We start from the raw sequence: 25,338 nt of genomic DNA on the forward strand, positions 1-25,338 counted from the left end.
TTTTTACAGATCCTGTAAAAGCACTTCTCTTGAAATAGGAAAGCAAAAACAATGTAAATATGCTGGACTTTAAGAAAGTAATATTTTAACAGAAAGGAATGGTAAAATAATGCCTGGATTTTATTTTTAAGGTAAATTACTTTCACCCCTTCTTTTTAAACAAGAAAAATACTACTTATTTTTTCAAAGAGTTTATTTTGGCAATAATTTAGAATGCAAATACCTCTAAAGCAAAAACTGTACTTTATACTCCCCTAAATGACTTGAATAAAATCTGCTTTTTAATACAGAATATTGTTTGTCCCTCAGCAATGATAATGTTTTGGATATAATATTATTAAAATTAATTTCACCTGTTTCTATTTACATCTTTTAATATGGTTATAGAACATTTAAAATTACATATGTGGCTTGCATCGTAATTCCCTTGGACAGTGCTGTTCTTGAGCATGCAGATAATGTTATATTAAGATTTACTTACAACTTCAAAGAAGATGTGATTTTCACTCCAACAACCAAGCTATCATCTACTACACGATACCATATCTTCTCTACTAGCTGTTCTGAATCTTGAAAATTGTCTGATAACTTTTCATCAAAGGTATGGACAGGATTTTCTTCTTCACCACAAAGAGTAAAAAGACATTCCTTGTAGAAAAACATGTTTAAATAACTGATTACAAAAAAACTAATAAATGTAGTAAAATGTGAATCAGCTATTGGCCAGGCCTTATGGCTTACATGTTTCAAAACAAATTATCATTTATAATATATTAAATTATAGGTTATACATATTTCACTAAAATAAAATTTATAAAACATATATAACTATCTACTCAGATCAAGCAGCACGCCCTGACTGGAAACAAGATGGGGTATCACACACAAAGCCAGCAGGGGTATAAACCTGGAATCGATTTTGAAAAATAATCTGACAATATGCGCCCCAGGCATGCTGAAAACAATCCAATCTTTATTTTATCACTTGTTTTAAACCTATAACTGTAAACTTTTATACGAATAACACTGATTAAACTATCTTTGGACTGCTGATCGATTATTGCTAAAATTTTATTCTTAAAATTGAGGCCATATTCACTCATTTCCACACACATACGGATTTAGAATAACAATAGAAACAGTAGTAGCAATAGTAAGTGGAGGAGGAGTAATGGTAATAATATACAACACTTATTGAATGCTTACTGTATGTCAGGCCCTATTCTAAATGCCATTCATGTATCAATTTGTTTACCTTTCAGAATAACCCTAGTATCCTAGGTCAGTAAGATGATCATCTGCATTTTCCAGATAAGGAAAACGAGGCACAGGGAGGTTAAGTACCTTTCCGAAGGTCACACAGCTAGCAAGTGGCAGAGCTAGGATGTGAACCAAAGCAGACTGGTTCCAGAGCCCATGCTCTATCTTAATCATTACTCTATACTGGCCTTCTTTGTGGTAATTACTGAAAAAAGACATGGGCACTTATATTATAGTGGACTAAACATGTTTCTAGGAATCTGATGTTTCTGCCAGTAGCTGTGAGATTTGAGGCAGGCTATTTATCTGAAACCTGTGGACATTTTGACTACTTGCCAGGATTACTTTTAAAATTAACCATATAAAGTGCCAAAAACGGTGCCTTATACAAAGTGGTTTCAATGCATTAATTTCTGAACAGTTCTTCCCCTTTTCTAATACTGGCAAAATCGTTGGGGTGAGGTGGAAAAGGGAAACGGTGAGACTTTTAACAATGACTTTCATGAGGTTTCCCAGATCAGAAGAGTAATACAGAAACACAACATGATGTGCTTTTGTTATGTTTGTTACGTCAATGGAATCCTATTTTGGACCAAAATCCTCATATTGATAAGACTGAATTACAGACACAAGGCATGGACCATTACAAGAATGGTCAATCTTAAAGAAAGTCGGAGCTAGGCACTAAAGTGACATCAGGGAATAAAATGCAACATCAAGTTTCTCTATGTCTAGCTTTTCTCGATTTATTTGTAATTTTGCTATGCTTTCTCTATGTGGAACTAATGTGCATAAATACTATTTTCTATGAAGTCAAAGCAGCTTTTGCTAACTTCCTACATTACCATACTGGCATGGGTAACTGCAGGGTACCTGAAGAGGATCTTATGATGGTCAACCACAAGGAAAACGAGAGTAAAATTATAAAAAGCAGATATAAGGACTAAAAAAGCATAGCAATTCAGGGACATTAACTAGAAGAACAAATATCCTTAGAAATGAACCATGCAACAGACTAAAAGAACAATTATTATATTAATGATGAAGTCATGTAATCACCAATACAAGGTTAAATAACGCTTAGTATATTCTGTTTAAGAAATTAGAAAATATATAATTCACTTAGGAGTAATTTCTATTCAAACTATACAAATAAAAAAGTTTAACAGTTAAATCTTTGTTAAACAAAAGGACTTACTCCCCAAGGTTCCTGATAACTGAGATTTTAATATCCTACAGAATAATTTGCAAATTGGTAAAATATTGGCTTCTGAATCAAATATTTTTCAATGTCATAAAAGCCCACCATTATAATCTCTGCCACTTTGCTTGATCCATTGAGCATTTTCTAACATATTCCAATACTCCAATTTAAATAACTCTTCAATAGCTTGTAGATTTTCAACTCATAAAATGATAAAATGGTCACAACTAATTTTACCTCCTCTGCACTTGATGTACTATCATCTTTCCCTTGAACCAGGTTTATTAAAGCTTTGTAAGATTTTGAAATCATTTTTTCCTTAAGCAAGAGATGCCGCTGTAATTCCTGAATAGAAATGAAACCAACCTGTAAAGTAGAAAGAAAAATCATTGTCAGGGACATAATTTCAAATGAAACCTGACATACCATTAATTCAGGAAGAACTTTCTCCAAATTTGCTTATTAATTCATTTCTCTATAGAAAAGCAGAGAATATTTCTCAGAGCAAAACTACTTTATTTATACATTTTAAGTCTCTAATTACAAAGGAAAATAACACAGCAAGTAACTGCAAGAGTTTACATATCAAACTGAGAGAACGCCAATGTATTAGTATCCGTTTCATCACTGAGTTAGGTAATCAATCAATATGAATAAAAATCAAGGCCAGGGGCTTGCCCTACAGTGCAGTAAGCTTGCATGTTCTGCTTCAGTGGCCCAGGCTTCACCAACTTGGATCCTAGGTGCAGACCTACACACTGCTTGTCAAGCCATGCTGTGGCAGGCGTCCCACATATAAAGTAGAGGAAGATAGGCATGGATGTTAGCTCAGGGCCAATCTTCCTTAGCGAAAAGTGGAGGATTGGCAGTGGATATTAGCTCAGGGCTAATCTTCCAAAAAAGAAAAAAAAAATCAAGGCCTACCAACACTCCTGCCCCTACAAGAAACCTGTTTTTCTTGTTGTTGAAATAATTTCTGCTTCAAAAAGCAAAAGGCATCATTATGAATAGAAATGGTCACTTTTTTGAGGAGGAGGATTAGCCCTGAGCTAACATCTCCTGCCAATCCTCCTCTTTTTGCTGAGGAAGACTGGCCCTGAGCTAACATCCTTGCCCATCTTCCTCTACTTTATGTGTGGCACGTCTACCACAGTATGGCTTGCCAAGAGGTGCTATGCCCACACTGGGATCCGAACCGGCGAACCCCGGGCCGCCAAAGCAGAATGTGAGAACTTAACTGCTGCGTCACCAGGCTGGCCCGAAACGGTCACTTTCAATTTGATAGTTTGACATCTTTGATTCATACACCTTTATGGCAAAATTTTAAAGATAATACAGTTAACAGCCTCCAAACTGTCACAAGTTTATTTTTGTGCTAATAAATTCAGTGCTAGGGTCAACTCTTAACTACTGGAAAAAAAAAATCTGGCTCTGAAGTGGGGATAGAGCAATCTGTTCCTTCTATTACATCAGATAAATAAGATTTCAGCACTAAGGATGAAACGTTCATGAAATACATTTTGCTACTGAAAATTTAAAGAGTTGCATTGAACTGATAGAAGCTGTTTCATTTCAGATGGATATCTGAGACTGTTTAAGTATTAATCCAGCTTTTAATATAACATGTTTTTCTAGATTGAAAAAACAATATGCATGAAAAAACAATATGCATCCTGTTTTTTAATTCCTTTCTTTTAAATTACATTTTAAGACAGGTAAATTCTTTTTCTTTTTATCAATGAATAAAAGTTGGAGAGTAATGATTGAATTATATCTTACCTCACTGCACAAAGTATGTAGTGTCTAGCTAATATTTTTAAACTCCTTATGTTGACCTAGTTCTGTGGGTTCCCCATCATTCACACTCCATTACTCATTCACTGAGTTTATTTGTGAGTTGGGGGAAGGGAGATGTACCCATCAGAGGTGGACAGTCAACCTGAGACTGCTGGAGGGGCAGGGAGTGGAAGAGAGGACTACGTGCGCAGATTAAAAATGAGGGCACCCTCAGAAATTTTCCATGTTCTCTCTTCCCTACTTTCTTCAACATGGCCCCAACTCCAGGACTAAATGGTGAATCACTAAACTACTTATATTTTCTATGTTGCGAAGTTTTGTCATAAAACTATGAAAATAAGCACATGGCAAAAATTTTAAACAACATAAAAATATATCTCACCTTACCTTCCTAGACCACCAATCCCATTTGCACAGCCAAGAGTGTTTACTTTTCCAGAACTTTTCCATGTATATGTTAAGAAATGCTTTCTTTCTCCTCCCCACAAAGAAACAAAACCCATCCGAAATCAAATACAAGAGCATACTGCACTGCGTGACATGAAACCTTGCTTTTTTGTTCTTTTTCTCTCATACATGCAGAAGAATGCATTATAAAAAAAACAGTTTACAGACTAATAATGAAGTCAACAACCATGTAACCACACCCAAGTCAAAAAGTAGCACTCCGGGAGCAGCCCGTGGGCACTCCCCAATCATGACCCTCTCTTTCTCCACTGGAGGCAACACTACCCTGGCCTTTTAAGATAACTTCCTTGTTTGTTTTCATAATTTTACCACCATTGTATGAACTCCTAAAGAGCACTTTTAGTTTTTTGTGTGTTTTGCTTCTGAACCTTTTATAAATGTAATCGTTCTGTACACACTAGGTTTTAGAGTCATCCATTTGTTGTGAGTAGCTGTAGTTTGCACCTTTCATTACTCTATAGTACTCCATCGCATGACTATACCAGTTTATTTCTCCATTCTCCTGCTGATGGACCTCTGGGTTAGATCCAGTTGTGAGGCATTACAAAGAATGCTGCTGTGAACATTCCTGTAAATGTGTACAAGTTTCTTAAAGGTCCTGGTCTTTCCATTTCCCCTCCAACAACTGGTTGGAAAACAAATTGCACAGGAGAAAGAACAGTGAAACAAAATCTACTTCTAGCACTGCAAGTCACTTAATCTTTCTGGCTCTCATTTGTTTACTCCTATGTAAAACGGTGGACAGGGTAGACTTGTTAATCTCTAAAAGGCTTTCTAATACTTGGAAATGTTTTTATCCACATTGAGAGCTAGCAATAAGATGTGAATACTTGAAACAAAATGGACACTCAACTCTCTCTTATTCCCCAGCTCCATATATCCCTGCCTTCCCTCTATGTTTCTTTCATATTTTCCTTCTTTGTCTCCGTGTTACCTTCTGGATAATTTTTCTAACATAGTCTGGTTTGCTTATTTGCTCTATATTTTTTTGAGTCAACTGTTCAACTCATCTGTTGAGGTTATTTTGTTTTTAATTCCAATGTATTTTTAGTTTATAGTAATGCTATTTGGTTATTTTCTGTGAATGTGCTTAGCTATTCTGTGGGTGGCTCCTTTTCTTTGAAAAGTTACTTGTGAGATTTATAAGCGGCCTAGAATAAATCTGTTTTTCGAGAGAGGATTCTACATTTGTTTCTGCCAGGTGCCTAGGGCACTACTGCTTTAGGCTAAATACAAATGCTCCCAGGGCAAAAGCAGCATCAGTGCTCTGTTTCTCTCTCTGGGTTCCAGCCTTTAAAGTTTAACTCGATAATTTATTCTTATATTTTCAGCTTTTTGAGGCTTTTAAAAACATATTTCAACTATCATTTTAAGTTGTTTTTATCAGGACAGTTGGTCCAAATAAATTGAGTGACTTATTACCAGAAGTGGAATTTCTGAAAGTCATGTTTTCATAAATTAAATTATTTCAGCATCATTTCTAAATCAGTATAAAGATCTACCTTATTCTTTTTGACAGCTGCATGGTATTCCATGGTTCAGGTATATCATAATTTATTCACCATACTCTTAAGTATGGATATTTAGATTTTGACTGAATTTTGTTGTTTATAAATACTACATAAACATTCCTGTAAAATCACCTTTGCTTACATGTACAAGTACATCCTTAGAATAGATTTCTAGAAGTAAAACTGTGAGAGTAAAAAGATATATTTGATTCACATTTTAATAGCTATAAGAAGTTTCCTTCTGAGGAGGCTGGGCCACTTTACATCCTCAAGATTACTGTTTGAGAATGCATATTTATATTAAGGAAGTCAATTCCTTTGTCATATGTTACAATTTCTTTTTACAGAGTTGGTCATTTATTTTGCTTTGTTCAGAGCACAAAAGTTTTTAATGTAATTGATCTTTCCATTTATGGTTCTATGTCCACTATGATGTTTTATTTATCTACTGTTCACATTACTATTTGTGTTTAATAAGCATTTAGTGAACTCACTTTAATAATTAAAATAGTTGCAAAAATTTTTAAAACAGCCTGCAGAGTACAAATATTATGATCTGGCCCTTTATAAAAAAAAAAGTTTGCCAAGGATAGAGGAAAAAGTTAAATGACAACACAAGGAAACAGACAAATCTGAAAGGTGACAACTGGCCTGACCTCTTCATTAGTGTCCTTTAAAAAAAAGAGGAGAGAGGGCATTATTCTAGATAAAATGAGACATATAATAATGAAGTACAAGTATAAATTTCAATTTGATCCTGAAAAAAACAGCTATAGAAAACATCTTTGTCGGGGCAGCCTGGTGGCATGGTGGTTGAGCTCACACACTCCCCTTTGGCAGCCCAGGTTTCACAGGTTTGGATCCAGGGCACGGACCTGCACACCGCTCATCAAGCTGTGAGGTAGCGGCCCACATACAAAATAGAGGAAGATTGGCACAGATGTTGGCTCAGTGACAATCTTCCTCAATCAAAAAGAGGAGGATTGGCAGCAGATGTTAGCTCAGGGACAATCATCTTCATACACACAAAAAAAGAAGAAAGCATCTTTGTGGCAACTGAAGACATCTGAATATAGTCTGAATAGTAAATAGGATTAAGAGGTCATTATTAATTTTCTAAGTGAAAATGGTATTGTGGTTACATAGGAGAACGTCCTTATTTTTAGGGGATTCCTGCTAAAACATAAAGGCGTGAAGTATTGTAATATTTGCAACTTTCGTCTGCAAAAATGCACACATACTCGTACATACGCACAAGCGCAAACAGATGAGGCAAATATGACTTTTAAAAAAGAAACAATAGTTGAATCAACGTGGGGACTACAAAGATAATCATTGTACTATTCATTGAAGTCTTCTGTATATTTGAAAATTTTTATGAATGAAAAAAGGCAGTTTATAAAAGACCATGAATCTTATAATCACATTTCCATGTAAATTTGCATATATTTATTAAAAAATCTACAAGAATATACATGCCAAAGTGCTAAAATTGATTATATCTCAGTAACGGAATCACGTAATTGTTAGTTTCTTTTTATTATTTCTTTGCATGGTCTGAATATTTTACAGGGAACATGCATTATCTTCATACATTTGGGAAAAAACAAAAACTCTTTTTTAGAGAGCTTCGTACGGAAAACTAAGGGTAAACTGTTCATGTTTGGAACACGGCATGAGTCATCATATTTGCTGCTCTTTGAAAAGAGATACTGTGGTATACTGATCCTAAAGACCAGAAAGAACGTGTTTTCAAAAGTGAGCTATTTATATTTTATCTTACAAGATTTATTAAATTTACACACACTTACTATAACAAGGTATCATTTTTAGATGATACATTTATAAGTAATTTCATAATAATTTTTACAGAGCTACTGAAAAGGTAAAGATCCTTTAAAATACCATTTCTTCCCAATCACAGAGTTGCTTATACGTTAAGGATCTTTCTTTCAATGTTCTTTCCTTCACTTAGAATAACACATCCAAAAAAGCAGAAGCAAAAAGCAAACATTGACACTAACTTTCAATCCCCTTTTCAGAGGTGGAACCACCAAATAACGATTATCTTGTATGTCTTCAAATAAGTCCTCTTCATAGCAATCTGATGTTTCAGTCTAAAAATTAAAAAAAATACACTAAAACTGAAACTTTAAAATAAACTGAAAATTCATAAGACTAACAAAATACAATTAAAGTTTCTCCAGTCAAAGGGCAGTTTCCCATGTTACACACTATTATGTAAAAGACAAAATATATATTTGCCCCATCTTCTTGTAACTAGAAAAAATTACTATTATTACCACTATTACCACCCACCTAACATTTGTATACTGCTTCGAAAAGTATCAGCTTACTAGATTTTTATAAAATCTCATTAAATAAAGAAAATAAGAATTATCCTTATTTTACTAATGAAAAAAAACCAAGGCTCAGACCTATTTATATAGATCTGAAACTTTAGTATTATTTCCCTTATGCCCAAGATCTTAAGATATTATGAAGTGTTCTTTTAATATAGCAGTTTCACTTCATTTTATTCCTCAATCCAAAATTATCATGTTTATTGATATAAAATGTGATTTTCAGAAGCAAAAGGTTAATTTACAGTATTATTGTCACTAGAGTGACTACAATATATTCCAAATTTATATCAAAAGTATAGTCGATTTGTATAACATTTGTTGAAAGGAGATTCAATGTATATATTTAAAAGGTTTAATCTATGTATTTTCAAAGTTCAAAAAGTTTACTTTAAGCATGAAATCAAATATTTAAATAGTGGATCAAAAGCTTTAGGGGCCGGCCCAGTGGCATAGTGGTTAAGTTCGTGCACTCTGCTTTAGTGGCCCAGGGTTTGCAGGTTCAGATCCTGGGCGTGGATCTAGCACTGCTCGTCAAGCCATGCTGTGGTGGCATCCCACATAAAATAGAGGAAGATTGGCATAGATGTTAGCTGAGGGCCAATCTTCCTCACACACACACAAAAGCTTTAAAGCATTCAAATTTTCTAAAATGGTTCTTAAAGTAATGCATAAAAAGTAAATAGTACTTACTGAATAGTTTATGCTGCGAAGATTTGTTATTTTAAATGAACTCAGACTATCTGAATTCAAGGAGTCCTTAAAAAGTAGCAGTACTTGTTCAGTTCCAATTCCAATAAAGTCATCTATGAGTACCAAGCTAACTTTTTGCCATTTAGCAGCAACCTGAGAGAAAGAGGATGATAGAGGAGAAACAGAGAAGGAAAAAAAATCAGATGTGAAATAAACTAAATCCTTTTGTTTCATGTAGTTGTAATTTGTTATCTTCAATCTTACAAACAAGTAATGAAAATGGGAGTGTAAACACTAAAAACTAAACTAAAGATACTGGGAGGTTAGAAAACATAAGGAGTTATAACAACTTTATAAATAGCAAGGTACTTAAATTTTAATATTTTATCAACATCTATCATGGGACTGTCACATTCCTGATTTCTATATTAAATTTTATTATAATTTATAAACTCTAACACTTCTCACGACTAAATGTTTTGGAAATTCTAACATTTCTCATGAGTAACTCTAGTGAAGATTCTTTCTCTAACATGATTAACTTAAGGATGACCCTCACTCTCAAAAGCCTTAGTGGATATGTATTTACGATAAGACTAATTACACAAGGAATTCAGTTGCATTAGGGCAACTGGAAGATACTAATAGATACTTTAAGAGCTCTCAAAGCAGAATAACCTTTAAGAGTCAAGATGAGCTTAATACCCTAAACCCTGGTAGGGGAGAACATAGCCATTATCAGGGTCACAGAAGGGGAGGGATCCTAATAATCGGGCACCTAGAACCATGCCAGCCTAATGAAATGATTTGATCAGTTTATACCACAATGTGAAACCTCAAGTTTAAAATAGAAGACAACTTCTTAAAGGTCCATAAAGCTGAAAGCCTCCAGATTGGCCCCCTGGAAAACCAACACCATGGGAATCAGATACTCCTTCTCCCTCAGGCAGAAAAGCTTACACTCCCACTCAGAATCCGAGGAGCACAGATACATCATCTGGATGATTGAAGGTGGCTTGCATTAGAGCAAGAATATAAGACTCTTCAGTCTATATAACCAAATATCAATCTTTCCCCTATAAGGCTAATATCCAAAGCAGTGATTTTTCATATATCTAGGAATGAAGCTTATTTGTAAATCCACATCCTCCTTTTCTCCCACCACCCCCATGAGCATCGTGCAGTATAATTAACTATGTGAAGAGATATTAGTGATAAGAATGTGTTCAGCATGTAAACACCATAGAGCTGTGCACTCATGCATGCACCCACACATTTGCAATCTATAGCTCTAGAACAGCGCTGTACAAAAGAAATATAGGTGAGCCACAAATGCAAGGCACATATATAATTTTAGATTTTCCAGTAGCCAATAAAAGAAAATTCTCTAGCAGTGAAAAGAAAAAGGTGAAATTAATTTTATTATATTTTATTTAATCCAATATATCCAAAATATTATTTTACTTCAATATAATCAACAAAAATTAACATGATACTTTACTTTCATTTTTTACTAAGTCTTGAAATCCGGTGTGTACTTAACATTTATAGCACATTCTAATTCAGAATAGCCACATTTCAAATGGTGAATAACCACATGTGGCTACTGACTACCATATTAGACAGCACACCTCTAGAACATATTAACCTCTTTCTATCTACAACACACCAATGTTTCAGGTATACTTGAAAATGATCTCAATTCTCAAATGCCTGCCACGTAGATTCTTGTCAAAACTTGCAGAGACAATTTCTACTGAAGAAAGCCTGAGAAAAGCTAATCATTATTTCTCTAGACTCAGCTGTTTCAAGTCCTATCACTGGATTAAACATTATACCTGGGACTTTTATGAAGGGCTGATCTGAGAACATACTAACCTTGATTTTCATTTCTTATTCTAATTTATGCTTGTTTGTATTTTACCTATCTTTGCAAGCTGCCTTAATTCCTTTATGGAATGAGGTAGTGAAAGGATGGATGGATGGATGAATCCATAGCCAACACAAAAGAAGACTGCTTCTGTTGTTTTCTCCCATTTTGGGGCAAAACTGCTATTAAAGGCACCATTTTATTATTCAATAATGTATTCATTTTATTATTCAAAATCTCTTACATAATACTACAAACAGTAAATTCCTCTTGGAACTCAATATTAGGAATTTTTTTCCCTTGATAGTGTGTTTCATTCAATTGCAAAACTTGCTGTATTTACCGTTTTTGTCTTAACTGCTAAACTAAGTATAATTGCTCAAATGCAATTACTTCCCTTAACCCAGGTTTTCTGCATGCTTACCTCCCCTCCCCATTTATTTTCAGATTCTCAACCTTTATTCTCTTTTTTTAAAGTAATTGAATATTTTACCCTAAGCTATATCCAATTTTTCTTTAAGTAAGGGAGTATAAATATAACATCAAGAAAGAGGCAGGAGCTGTAAAACTCCAAGAGTGGCAAGGCGACTGAGGCAATTTAGAAGCACTTAACTTGTAGATATCAGGGTCTAACTCCAGAGCTTTCAGTATAGGGCATTTGAGGACAGTTTAGAAGTACAGCATCCCTGAAGAGGTAGCTTAAGGAGTAGGTCAGCAGGGACTCAGGAAAGTAACTTGTGGAAGAGACGGTGGTTCACCATAGAGAAATAATCCTAGAACGCAATTTCAAGGCAGGGAGGCCAACAGCTACAGGCCCACTTACAGGGAGTGATCTAGTCTGCTGCTTTGGGTAACATCTTAGTGGCAGAGCTCTACAGTGTCCAAGCAAGAGACCCACTTCAAGTGAATAATGACCATATTTTACTGAATTAATGAAGCATAAGGGAGTTGTCTTTCCTTATCCAGGTGAGTAAGGGACCTTGGGTAGGTACAAGTCACTGATGACAGCCCTAGCCTTTGTCTAACATAATAGCAGTTACCACTTACTGAGCTTTTCCTATGTGCAAGACACTTTACAATATCATTTTATTAATTCTCCCCTCTCAGAGGCAGGATGATTCCACAATTTCATAAAGACAGAAAGCGGGTTCACAAAAATTAAATATATTCCTTAAGGTAACACCAGTAAGGGGCTCAGGGGGTTCAAACCCAGGTTAAGTGTGTTATTTCCATTACGCTGACCCCAATAAGGGTTACAGGCTATACCAGATGTTTCCCCCTAGCATTTCATGAAAGTAAAAGAGAGTAGAAAAAGACAAAATGTTACCTTCCAAATGACCTTCAAACAAAACTACAATGTACTTTTAAAAGACTGCTTTCAATAAAATAGGACAGCTTTCAAATCATTTTCCTTTTGAGAATTTAAGTCCTCTATGTGTTACAGAGGTTGAATATGATTACATAATCCCTGGTAACATAAAGGTAACTTACAAGGCAAAGCATGATAAAACACAATTTCAAACTGACATTTCCACACACACTAACACACACACAAGGTAACGATTCACAGAAAAGATGTCTTTTGAACTTTTCAAAACATTTATCAATATTCCATATCAAGGTGGTAATATAGTGATGGAAATTTTAGTTGACGGGGCTGGCCCGGTGGCGCAGCAGTTAAGTGCGCATGTTCCGCTTCAGCGGCCCGGGGTTCGCTGGTTCGAATCTGGGTGTGGACACGGCACTGCATAGCACGCCATGCTGTGGTAGGCGTCCCACATATAAAGTAGAGGAAGATGGGCATGGATGTTAGCTTAGGGCCAGTCTTCCTCAGAAAAAAGAGGAGGATTAGCAGCAGTTAGCTCAGGGCTAATCTTCCTCAAAAAAAAAAAAAGAAATTTTAGTTGAGCTTCTAATTAAACAAATAGGGCACACAAAGTAAAGCAGTATCTGCTTTTTTCCAAAGTAACACAAGAACTTAAAAAGTTACACAATGTACTAAAAAACTACTTTTGGAAGAGACATTTCTAACTAGTAATAATTATTTATCTTTAATTATAAACACTTCACATCACATAATTGAATAAGCTGATATATCTTAAGGCAGGAGGATGCAATGTTACCAAAAACTCAGTTAGATAAATACTATTGGTGGGACACCCAGTTACAAACCTCTAATTTGCTATTCATTTTCTGCGCCTTTTTACCTGTTTTTGAACACTTAATATCAGTGAATATTTTAAAGCAATTTCCAAACCTTACATTAAAAGATATGACTAGATCAAAGGACAAGTCTGAGTTTCAAAATATAACATAATGAAATTCTCTAAGCAACAGTTTTCAGAAAATTAACACATCACTTGTCTCTGGAGAGCAATTATTTGCCTCTAAAGGGACAAATATGATACATTTCAAGGAATTCCTCTAATTTCATTTTAAGTTTAAATAGACAATTACCAATTGTTAAAAAGTTAAACTGATTGGTGTTTTCTAGGAAGGCTTATGAAGTCAAATTACTAATAATCTTATTCTAAGTAAACTACACACCTAATTATTACATTAATAAAAATTAGAAATTGTTATACTAAAAGAAAAATAAATTTATAACTGCAGTTTTTTTCCAAACAACTCAAAGGTTTTATGACTCAAAATGGCAAGGCAAAATCTTTATCAGGTAGTATTTAGACAACGTTAAGAAAAAAGAATGATGTAATATATATGATTTTAAGTGCGGCACTCACAATTGATTTGGATAATACGACTTCAGCATAAACTCTATGAAGTGTAAGAATGCTTCATAGGTCTAAGACCACACCAATTGAATGATATGAGAATAAGTACCGTACCTGAAAGTTCTTTTCCCAAACAGCACAAGCATCATTGGACCTAAAGGATACAACAAAAAGGAGGTCTCCTCCAGTGGAATCCATCAGTTGAACTGCACAAGGATCTCCAAATGGAAGTTGGCACACACTTTTAGGAGTTCCATTTTGGAATGAAATCAGCTGATTCTTCTGAGTAAGGACAATCAGAGACATTCTTAACTGGTTGTTGACCATCTCAGCTGCATACACATGCACACACGTTACCACACTGCTATAAGCAGGAGGGATGATATATGTATCACTTATTACTTCTTCATTTTCAAGAGAGTATACACAAAATTTGGTATTCTGAAATGCATAATCCGATTTTGAAGGCTTTCGGTTTGAACATCTCCTTGGTCCTAATAAAACCATACCTAGATTTGCAATCTCCCCTGCCCACTCAATAGAGGAAAAGTTAACAGACAGAGTAATAACTTTGTGAGTTTCGGGAGAGATACAGAAGAATGTTTTGTCATATCTCCATAAAACTAAAGGGCCATTAAGGACCCTTACGCCATCCAGCAATTCATGGCCTAGTTTAAAACTCAAACGCTTTTCAAATTTATTGGTACTGTGAAGAAACAGTAGAAGATATTTGAAAACGTTATTCTTTTTATTGCATTGCATCACAATATAAGGGAGGTTAATTCCATTTCTGAAATCTGACACACAGCTGCAACACATAATTTTTAAATGCGAGTTTTCTTCCTTTATGCTAAAGAATCCAGTGGACTTCTGAACAAATGCTCTTGTCCCTCTGTCAAATACCATTCTTCTGACATGTAATACGGGTATTTCTGCAGGTCCTTCATCAGCAAAATTTCCTTTAGACAATCGAAAAACAAGGACTTCCCCATTATAACACAAGAGCCTTTCTTGTTCATTAGATGACATTGCTTGTTTGCTAGTCATTCCACAATATGAAGTCTTTGTGTTGGTCCAATTTTCGACTGCAAATTGATTCTGGTTGACGCTTTTAAACCTAAAAATGAAATGAGAAAAACTGCCATCAAGTAGGCAGCGTTGAAAAGAAAACATACATTTCTATTAGAGAACTATCACATAGGTAATCATAAATGCTATTAAGTTCACATTTTCCAGCTTTTTATGCTATCTTAACAACGTTACGCTTATCAAAAAACATATCCCAAATGTTATTTCTGTACAGCCCTTAAAAAACAGTTTGCAAAGAATGCAAAGAACCATATCAAACAGATAACTAAATGTGTTAGCAGCATCTATTAAAAGCTGCAGTGCTCTATTCAAAGTGACTGCAGACATTCCTTTTGGCTCAGGGAATTTCTTAAGGGTTCCACTTCAAATCTACCAAACTAATCTTGGTTTCCCAATTTTCTAACCTGTTGCCTCAAACCAGGTTTCTCCATCTCAACCTCAGCCCCTTTACCATGACATGATTCAGTCAGTCAATGATTCAAATTAGACTGCTCCCACAGCCCAGGCACTTGGGCTCCTGCTTCCCTGAGACAGGAGTTCGTACAGACTCTATAGCTAAAATGAAAGGCCCAGAAAGAAAAATAGGAGATGCTATAACATGGCTTAAAAATCTCCATATGAGTAATAGAAATAAATCTTAAATCTTACTTTGCAAAAACAATGCAGTTTTACGACCTAAAAAAGTCACTATTCTCAAAGTTGAAAAAAATAGAGGATTAGTAATACTATAATGAACGCAAGAATTAAATAGCTGTCAATTATTCATGCTTATTATATGCCAAGTGCAATACATGCGTTATTTCATTTAATGCTTACAACTGTTCTTTTAAAGTAAGTCTTTGAAACCGGCAGAGTTAGCCATTGATGATTAAGTAGCTAGGAACTAACGTTTTTTTTTCCTTTTTGCAATTACTGATTATAGCTTTTAGCTGTTTAATCCACCCATTGTTAACTGTGCTATTTAGGCAATATGCTATCTGACTCCCACTAGGCTCCTATAGATAACATCTCCCTGGAGCCTGGGTCACCATGGTAATGGCTGTGTGAGCTGTTTTTCAGGAATTAGAACTCCTTGTCTACTTCGGGCCTGTTGAGACCACCAACTCATCAACTGGGCCCATGGAGATGTCTGATAGGTGACCTTTTGACGTCAAGAGGCCAAAAACTCCACCCTCAGATCATGCTAAGGTGGCCATTTTGTGAACATGGGTCCTATGCAGAGGCGTGGAGTCTGACTACACTTGCGCGGATCATCAATTACCTCACCTCTCCTCACCTCCCATCACCTCTCTCCACATTTCAGACCACCTTGCCCCCATCCCATAAATATCCCTGAGTCCCTATTTTCGGGGAAGCAGATTTGAGACACACGCTCTCACTTCCTCACATAGCTGCCTTGTGAGTAAACTCTCTCTCTGCTGCAATCTCATCGGCTCAGTGTTTGGCTTTCCGAGTGGCAGTCAAAAGTGAACCTGGTTCGGTAACACCTTCTTGTTATCCCATCTTTTAAACAAGAAACCTTATTTTAACGAAGGTCAGAAAATTCTGCAAGGTTACAACACTAACAGGCAATGGCAGTAAATTGGGAAGAGGGGCCCTCTGATTCCTGAGCCTACACTTTTAACCACCACACTGTCCTGGTATGCTTTCCCTTACTCTGAACACTGGTTATAAGAAAGGCAACTTTAGAAAATTAGTAAAGTAAAACAAAGAACGAAGGAACAAACCCTACATTGAACAAACATATAAGAAAAAGATTTTGATCTCTCTTTATTCAGTGGCCATATATGCTGAGTCACTCCTTTAACAGTTATTGAATGCTTAGCACATGCTAGGCAGAGCTGCTATGGTTAGAGATCCATGTGAACGCTGGGCCTGCCTTTTACTAGATGTATGACTCGGGCAAGTTACTTAACCCCTTTATGCCTCACATCTACATGTATACAAGGGGGCGGGGAGAATACAGTATCTACCTTACAAGGTATTGGAATTAATTAAAACCCACTTGAAATAAAACCTGGTACATAGAAATTGCTCAATAAAGGTGAGCTACCATCATCATTATCATCATCATCATGGTCAGCTCTGGTTTACATAGTACCTACCCTTAGAAAGGTTAGAAGAATAGTTGTATACTTAATGGTCCGTGAATGCTGAAAGGTCACTCTCCACTATAAATAACTCTAACTCATACCTTCTCTTTTCTCCTACTTGTGGATCATTTACACTAGGAAATTCAACTATTTCAGTAATAAATGAAAACTAGGTCATTTACAAGTAAGTAATATTGTTTTTCCTCCGTTGAATGAGAAGTAAACTCCAAAGGCTTAAGTTTTGTTCTTTTACTATAAAGTCTACCAATAGTCCAATCAGAAAAAAGAATCACTGAACCATAATCTACAAATTTAACTTAATGTAGCCTGCATTTTATAGAAATGATTTTGATTTAGAGGCAATTCTACTTAAAAGCAAACTAGATCAATTGGCATCTACTTTCAAATTGGAGATGGCACACCTTATTGTCTAATTTCCAAATGTATCACTTGTTGTGGTTTTAAAATATGTTCACAAATTCTTTGAAATTCCTTTCATCAAGAAGCGGCACTTAATTCTCCTCTCCTTGAGTGAAGGCTGGTCATTATGACTTGCTTCTACCAACAGAATATGGCAGAAGTGACAGTGTGTGACTTCCAAGACTGGGTCATAGAGCACTGTGGCTTCCTCATTGACCTCTTCTTTGGATCACTTGCACTGGAGAAAGCCACCTGCCATATCAGTAAGACACTGAGGCAGCCCCATGAAGATGTACACACGACCAGGAACTATGGGTTCCTACCAAGCGCCAGCAAGGGACTGAGGATTTTTACCCACAGCCATGTGAGTGAGCCTTCTTGGGATCAGATCCTCCAGCTCCAGTTAAGCCTTTGCATGACTCAGCCCCTTGGAGAGATCCTGAGCCAGAACCACCCAGCTAAGCTGCTCCCAAATTCCTGATCCTCAGAAATTTTGAGAAAATAAATATTTGTTGTTTTAAGCTGCTAAGTTTGGGAGTAATTTATTATACAGCAACAGATAAATACACTCTTCTGTGGCAATTTTTTAAAAATTAAATTGATGAGGGGGCTGGCCCCGTGGCCGAGTGGTTAAGTTCGCGCGCTCCGCTGCAGGCAGCCCAGTGTTTCGTTACTTTGAATCCTGGGCGCGGACATGGCACTGCTCATCAAACCACGCTGAGGCAGCGTCCCACATGCCACAACTAGAAGAACCCACAACGAAGAATACACAACTATGTACCGGGGGGCTTTGGGGAGAAAAAGGAAAAAATTTTTAAAAAATCTTTAAAATAAAAAAAAAATTAAATTGATGATACTGTTTTTAGAATTTCATGAAGCCTATTACCTGAAGCAACTGGAGATACTGTATCATAATACAAACTAGCAGAAGTTACTGGCTTACTGGTTTGTTGTTAGGAAATCAATGTCATGCAAAGATCTGAGACAACAGGTATTACAGAGTAGTTTCGGCTTCATTAGTAAAGAAGATAGGCAAATCAAAGGTGTGGCTTTTACTTATGAAACTATCTTTTACTTTAAAGGAAACATATTAGCTGTATTACATCAAAATGTATGAACAATAATTTATTTCAAGTTTCTCACAGACATGTCAGGTCTCTTAGAAGACTTGTAAAAAAGGAAAAGCATTAAAATGATATATTCTGAGGCAAAGATCTAAGAACTCATTGTCTTTTACTACAGGCTTACTTAAAATGTTTTTCAGATTTCTTAATAATACTAAAAACAACCAAAAATAATTTCTGTATGGAAAAGGATTTTAATATTAAATATCACAACTGTTTAATCAACACAAAGCTCTGGTTCACCAATATGCAAGTATGACAGGAGCAAGGAGAATCTGATTGCTAAAAGGTCAGTAGAATCTCCCCCTTGACTAAACTTTAGAGTATGTATTGTTGCACCTTGGCAGAGTTATGACTTAGGAACATCAGGCCCCTTACATTCTGGTCTTTTAATGCTACCACCAAGTTCCTTAACTTAGAAACCTCTACCTTCCAACTCTGTTCCAACTGCCACTATCATAGTTCAGGCTTTCATCTCTCACTTAGGCTGAGATAAAAGCTCCTTAATTGGTCTTCCTTGCTTTAGTCTCTCTCCCCTCTAATATATCAATTTATTTATGCTACCTCAGTTATTATTCTAAAACACAAACTTGATCAAGTAACTGTCTCCTAATTCAAGAACGTTGCATGCATGCCCTCCTCTAACACACACATCTTCTCAATATATCTGTGATCCCTGAATTACTACCTGGAAAGAGAGATGTCAAACACCATGTACTGAACATATGAATGATGTAGAGACAAAAGGTTGCAAAGCATTGCTATAAAGCTTAGCAGAGCATTCAAAACCCTGTTATAATCCTAATCCAATATGCTTTTAGCATGAGCTCTAGGCAAAAAGTAAATTTATTCTCAGGGACTCAGGCTCAAATAGATTTAAAAACATAAATGTTCTTTCAAAGGTCATTATTTTTTATTTTTAAATCCTACAGCAAAAACACGCACATTTTCAATATTAAGTTATTTTATTTTAAATGGATCACCTTTGGAGTTAAAAATTAGAAGCTAGAGGGGCCAGCCCGGTGGTACAGTGGTTAAGTGCGCACATTCCGCTTCGGCGGCCCGGGGTTCGCCAGTTCTGATCTTGGGTGCGGACATGGCACTGCTTGGCTAAGCCATGCTGAGGTAGGCATCCCACCTATAAAGTAGAGGAAGATGGACATGGATGTTAGCTCAGGGCCAGTCTTCCTCAGCGAAAAGAGGAGGATTGGCAGCAGTTAGCTCAGGGCTGATCTTCCTCAAAAGAAAAAAAAAGGAGTCAAAAAAAATTAGAAGCTATTAATATATTTATTTATGAAGATAAATTTTTTCCTCAAACTTCCTATAATCTCAAAGCTTACTGAATTCACACATCTGTGTATATGTGTTTTATTTTATACTGATGCAACATATCTTTTAACAGTAAAAGTTCTTAGCATATATTCATAAAGCAAACCTTTAAGCCTATGGAATAAGTGGTAATTTTCTTTTTTTAGATAGAAATAATCTGAAACAAGTGAAACTAAGGTTCAATTTAGGGGTTCTTAAACCAATATAAACAAGCCCTAATTAATCAAACTCTGATTATCAGGGCACCAGGCTTACTATTCCAACCTATTCGTCATTTGACTTTTTACTTCGTACCCTTACATCAGTGGCTGCAGAAAACAATAAGTAACTCAAACCAGTTAAGTATCACCTCCTATTGCAGCTATGCGGGTGGAGGGGTGGGGGAATTAGGAAGCAGATTATTTATAAAATACTACATAATTAATTTGAGCTTTTCCTGATCTGTAATACCATACACCAAAGTTGACTGTATATATTTTATACATAAAATGAAAACAAATATGTAAGTATACTAGAAAAACAGTAATATATGCTAACATAAATATAGCAGGTTGGCAATAAATTATCACCCTCATCCACTCTTCTCTGCCAGCCTCTGACCAAATAAACAATGTTCCCTTTAAATGCTAATAAATTCACTGTGCACTATAAATTTCAGAACTTTATTTAATTTCAGAATTTCAGAAATTTATTTAAAACTACCAATCTGGTTCAGGAAGATCCTAAAAGAGCACTATATTATCTGCAGATGAAATCTAAAAAAGTCTCTAAGAAACCATATCAATTGCGCCCAATAGAAAGCATCTTGGAAAAACGGCAGAACTAAGACACCCAACTAAAAATTTCATCTAATAATATGAAACATAATCTTATGACCATAATACTGATAGATGTCCTTCTTTCAACATACAGGACATTGTTTGCCCAAGTAAATTAACTTGGCTACAGAATTGGTCTGCTTTTGTAAAACTTTTTTCTACCTATATAGCTAGAAGTCATTTGTTGGAGGCTACCCACAATCAATCTCCCCTTTCCCTTTCCCAATAATACGGTGTACCTGAAATGGAGGTGAACGTGGGGAAACGGAGACCCACTAAGAGGATCAGGAAAGATTAAGTTAAAGAAGGTTTTCTATGTTATACTAAGGACTTCTAACTTCAAAAATAGAAATCACAGGATTTCTTCTGAATTATAAAGATCCTGGTGACAGTGTTGAAGATGGGGGTGAGGTGAGATTGGAGGCAGAGCCATCAATTAAGAGATAATTATGAGCAATTAAAGGGAGAGGTGAGATGGAAGGCAATTGGCAGTAAACAGAAATGCATATATCCAGCAATTTCACTTGTAGATATAAACCCAGAGAAATAATCTTACATAACACACAAAGACACTGCTGTAGAATGTTCACTGTGCTGTTATTTGTAATATAAAAGCAAAACTGGTAAAAACTTCAATGACCACCAAGAGGGGAATGAATAAATACTGATGGACTATCATACTATAGTTAAAAGGATAGATCTATGTATATCATCATGGCTAGATCTCAAAAACGAAAAAAATTAAGTTGCAGAAAAATGTTTACTGGAGTACATTATGTATCTAAATCAAAACACATAAAATAGCATTATACATTTTGTGTCTACCTACAATGGCTACATTTGAGTGCTTTCTCTGTGCCAGGTACTTTTCTACACACTTTGGACTAACTCATTTATTCCTCATGACATCCTTATGCCATAGGCACTATTATCCCATTCTACAGATGAGGAAACTGAGGCATGGAGTGTAAGGATCTTCTCAAAGGCCTACAGATAGGAAGGAACAGAGTAAGGATTCAAACCCAGGCAGCCTGGTCCAAATAAAAAAAGCAAAGCTGTAAAGATTCATGCCAAATCTCAAATAACTGTTTACTCTAGAGAAGGGGACAGATATCAGGGTAGGGGAGTGGAGCCAGAGGGAGACTAGCTACATCTGAAATGTTTTTTAAGGATGTATCCAAATAATTTTTAAACAATGTGTCCATTTTTTCCCCATAAAAGTGTAAACATAAAGAAATGTCTGGAGCAAAAGATGTTCAAGTGTCAATCGTGGTTGAGTATGGATGGTGGAAATACGGGAACTGTCCTTACAATTTCCTTGTAGTTTTCAGTATCTTTCAATTTTTAAAAAAGCCAGTATTATTGAATGCAAAACCATTTCCTTTCAATTTTTAAACCGACAACCATAAAACTTTTTCCAGTACGTTATAAATCTAAATCTTTCTCAACTTCGGCACTTATTGACCTCTTGCACTGGAGAACTGTTCTGGGCGCTGTCCTGTGCTTTATAGGATATTTAGCAGTATCCTTGGCTTCTACCCACCCCATGCCAGTAGCAGGCCCCCTCCAAGTTGTGACAACCAAAAATGTCTCCCGTCATTGCCAAATGTCCCCTGGGAGGCAAAACTTCCCCCTCCCACTGGAGAACTACTTGAATTAAACTGCAAGATGCTTTACACCTCTTAATTTTATATAACTTTTAAAGATTTCAAAGACATATGCCTTGTTAAGCATCTCACACTCCAAGTGGGAAAGAGGCTGCAGGAGTGAGGAAAGTTTCTAGGGAAATCTAGAAAATCTAGTTAGCATTCCATAGAATGATGGACACAGGCCCCAGGGACGCCTGCTTCCTCCTCGCTGTCCCACAAGGAGGGGACAAGGGGAGCAAACCCAGTCCCGCCGCCCCCTCCGCGAAGGCCCTACCTCGGCACGCGGAGGCCCTCCGTCCAGCACCCGCTAGACTCCCGAGGCCCCACGCAGCCGCAGCGTCTCGGGTCTCCAAACCTCCCGCCCGCGCGCTGCATCCTGGGAGGGCGGGGCCGGAGGCTGCAACGAGCGCAGAGGAGGCGGAGCCCACCGAGCCTGCCAGGAGACGGTTGCCAAGGGAGGTTGAGAAGGCGGGGCCACAGGGAACGTTGTGAAAGCGAACCGCAGGCTGAGCTCTCTCAGACGCAGGCTATCCCACGGCGGGCGGGGACGGGGGCGGTGGCGGGGGCGGTGGCGGGGGCGGTGGCCGGTCTGCAGCGCAAGGGACGTCAGGGGGCGGGGCCCAAACGAGAAGCGAATGGAAAGCCAGGCTGAGGGCCTGGTCCCGCCTCCAGGCCCAGGCGGCCGCATCGGATTGGACGGCGTGTCTACGCTTCCGCCCGCTTTCCTGTGTCACGCGACCGCCTCCACCTCCTGCTCTTCCCTCTCTACCTTGGGGCCGGCCCAGCCGGTCGTGAGTGAGGTATTCGGACGGCAGCTCTGGAAGTGACAACGGTGACCATGGCCGAGGTAAGGAGCCGACAGCACCGCTGCCGGCACTACCCCCCCGCCCCGAACCTGGAAGCCGCCTCAGGCCTGGGAGCCGCGCGCCCAGGTGCAGGTGGGCTGTGCTGAGAGGAAGCGGGCTGGTGCGCTTGGTATCTAAGTGTCCCTTGGTGTCTCCTTTCCAGCATCATGCCCAGAATAAAGCCAGGCTCATCTCTGAGACCCGACGGAGGTTCGAAGCTGAGTATGTGACAGGTGGGTACCGCGTTCTCCGTGTTGAGGCGGGTGTGCGGTGAGCATCCCCAACTTTGCTGGGATGTTTGTGGGTGTGTCTGTGGGAGGCGTTAGGGACCATTTCGACCCTTACAGGGACGGTGCCCTGCACATTTCCGAGATTTTCCTCTCGGTAACATGTCCTGCCCTCTGCTCCAATTGGGCGGGCGTTGCGGCCACTGCTTCCTTTAAAGGGGTAATGTAAGTTGGAAATCGGCGAGTTTCTAGCATCTCGCGTTTATGGAACTTCTGAGCACTCCTTAGGCCCACGGCACAGGTGACACTGTCCGGTCCACGGTTTCTCTACTGACCTCTCACCAGCAACAATGGAGAAAATGAACCTAGAAACTCCTGTAATACTATTCTCGTGTACTTAATTGGGGATCCAAATTCCTTGGATATTTTACCTAATTACTCTTCATGCTACCCAGCATGCTACCCACGGAGTAAGGCCTGCGGCGCTGGAACAAGTTTTTGTCTTTTCAGCACACACCGTACCTAGCAAAGTACCTGTGAGTCCAGAATCGATTTATTGGTTGAATAGTCTAAGTCCAGATGTCACAGATACTTGAGTTGTCCAGCAATTAACTGATGATTTAATGCTTGTACAGTAATCTTTTAAACATGCAGTTTAATTTACCATAAATATGGAATAAATATTCTTATCCTGACCTTGCCACTTAATACCTTACTTGTCTTTTCTGAGGCCCCTCTTTCCATATGTGTGAAATGCCATTATGAGGAGGATTAAATGAAAAAGCATATATCAAACTGTCTAGCGTGGGGTTAGCATATACTAGGTTCTCAATGAAGATTTTGCCTTAATAGTCATTTTGCTTACTGTGAAAGGAGTTAAGCTTCCACATCTTGACTTTAGTGCTAACCAGAGGTTCCCTGCAACTCTAGACTGCCCTAGATTATATGTCAGTTGATGACCTAGAACAAATAAGGAAGTCTGTTCCAAATAACCTGGTCAGTAAATCTTTTCATCCCTCCCTGTCAGTTTTCTTCACATCCTAACTTTGCACCAGAGAGTTGCAAAAGCACTTAATTCATTTTTAGCCCAGAGATCTCATTTCTAGTAATATAGCTGGTTTCAGTAAAGAGATAATTCTAAAATTACCTTCTATAGAAATGTAGCTCTTGGAGCTAGCTGGTTTATATTTTAAGAAGTAACCCAGAACTTGACCTAATGAGCTAATGTCTCCCCAATAGTCATTTACTTATGCCCAAGGGAGGAAGCAGAATATAGTCATAGAAATTTAGCAATAGACAAGATATTAAAGGTCATCTTGGTCCAGCTTTCTCATTTTTAAAATGAAGAAAGTAAGGTCTAGAGAGATTGAGTGGTTTGCTCAAAATCTCTGGTGTTAGTGGCTAGGCCAGGGCTGGTGCTCAGCTCTTCTGAATTTCACTGTAGTTAGTAATCTTTTGGCAAAACCACCTTCTCGAATTAGATCATGTCACTCCCTAGCTTGAAATCCTTCACTACCTTCCCACTGTGTTTAGAATAAAAATCCCAATTCTTTACGGTAGCCTACAATGCAAGGCTGTGCATACTCTAGCTCTTGCCCATCCCTCCATCCTCATCTCTTATTACTTTCCTTGCTTAGTACAGATTTCACCACTGCCCACAGTAAGAAATGTGTCATACGTTGCAATCTAGTACACACTCACACACACACACACACAGTTCATTAAAGAATACTTATTCTGAAAACCTATGACTCCCTGATGCAATGACCCACAAAGTTGGCATCACAGCCTACAAATATGACCCACAGTTTGAAAAACATAACCAGCTACACTGCCTCTTTTATCT

The 25,338-nt window shown here is 37.4% G+C and overlaps 2 protein-coding genes across 9 annotated transcripts in view; one reads left to right on the forward strand and one right to left on the reverse strand.

Annotated features, from left to right (window-relative positions):
• The window catches only part of FANCB (FA complementation group B), a 70,831-nt gene extending 47,865 nt beyond the window's left edge, over window positions 1-22,966 (reverse strand). For 4 of the 6 annotated variants that reach the window (XR_002805319.2, XR_011434601.1, XR_011434600.1 and 1 more), the window contains exons 1-6: window positions 22,695-22,926; window positions 14,013-15,015; window positions 9,297-9,449; window positions 8,265-8,357; window positions 2,702-2,830; window positions 482-648 (exon numbers count right to left, since the gene is read on the reverse strand). Coding sequence is in view for 3 of the 6 variants with exons in the window: in XM_001489715.6 (XP_001489765.3) it covers window positions 482-648; window positions 2,702-2,830; window positions 8,265-8,357; window positions 9,297-9,449; window positions 14,013-15,015; window positions 22,695-22,795 (1,646 nt within the window). In the remaining 3 variants the exon portion in view is untranslated. Of the gene's footprint in view, window positions 1-481; window positions 649-2,701; window positions 2,831-8,264; window positions 8,358-9,296; window positions 9,450-14,012; window positions 15,037-19,607; window positions 19,763-22,694 lie in introns of all 6 variants that reach the window. The other 2 variants (XM_070256942.1, XM_070256943.1) reach the window with 2 other exon arrangements.
• Window positions 22,967-23,121: 155 nt separating this feature from the next.
• MOSPD2 (motile sperm domain containing 2) overlaps window positions 23,122-25,338 on the forward strand; it is a 60,328-nt gene continuing 58,111 nt past the window's right edge. For 2 of the 3 annotated variants that reach the window (XM_001917193.6, XM_005614002.4), the window contains exons 1-2: window positions 23,122-23,267; window positions 23,429-23,498. In XM_001917193.6, coding sequence (XP_001917228.1) covers window positions 23,259-23,267; window positions 23,429-23,498 — 79 coding nt within the window. In that variant the 5' untranslated portion in view covers window positions 23,122-23,258. Of the gene's footprint in view, window positions 23,268-23,428; window positions 23,499-23,626; window positions 24,029-25,338 lie in introns of those variants that run through there. The other variant, XM_070256946.1, reaches the window with a different exon arrangement.

The sequence above is a fragment of the Equus caballus genome, chromosome X (genome assembly GCF_041296265.1).
Source record: "Equus caballus isolate H_3958 breed thoroughbred chromosome X, TB-T2T, whole genome shotgun sequence".
NCBI classification, from domain to species: domain Eukaryota; kingdom Metazoa; phylum Chordata; class Mammalia; order Perissodactyla; family Equidae; genus Equus; species Equus caballus.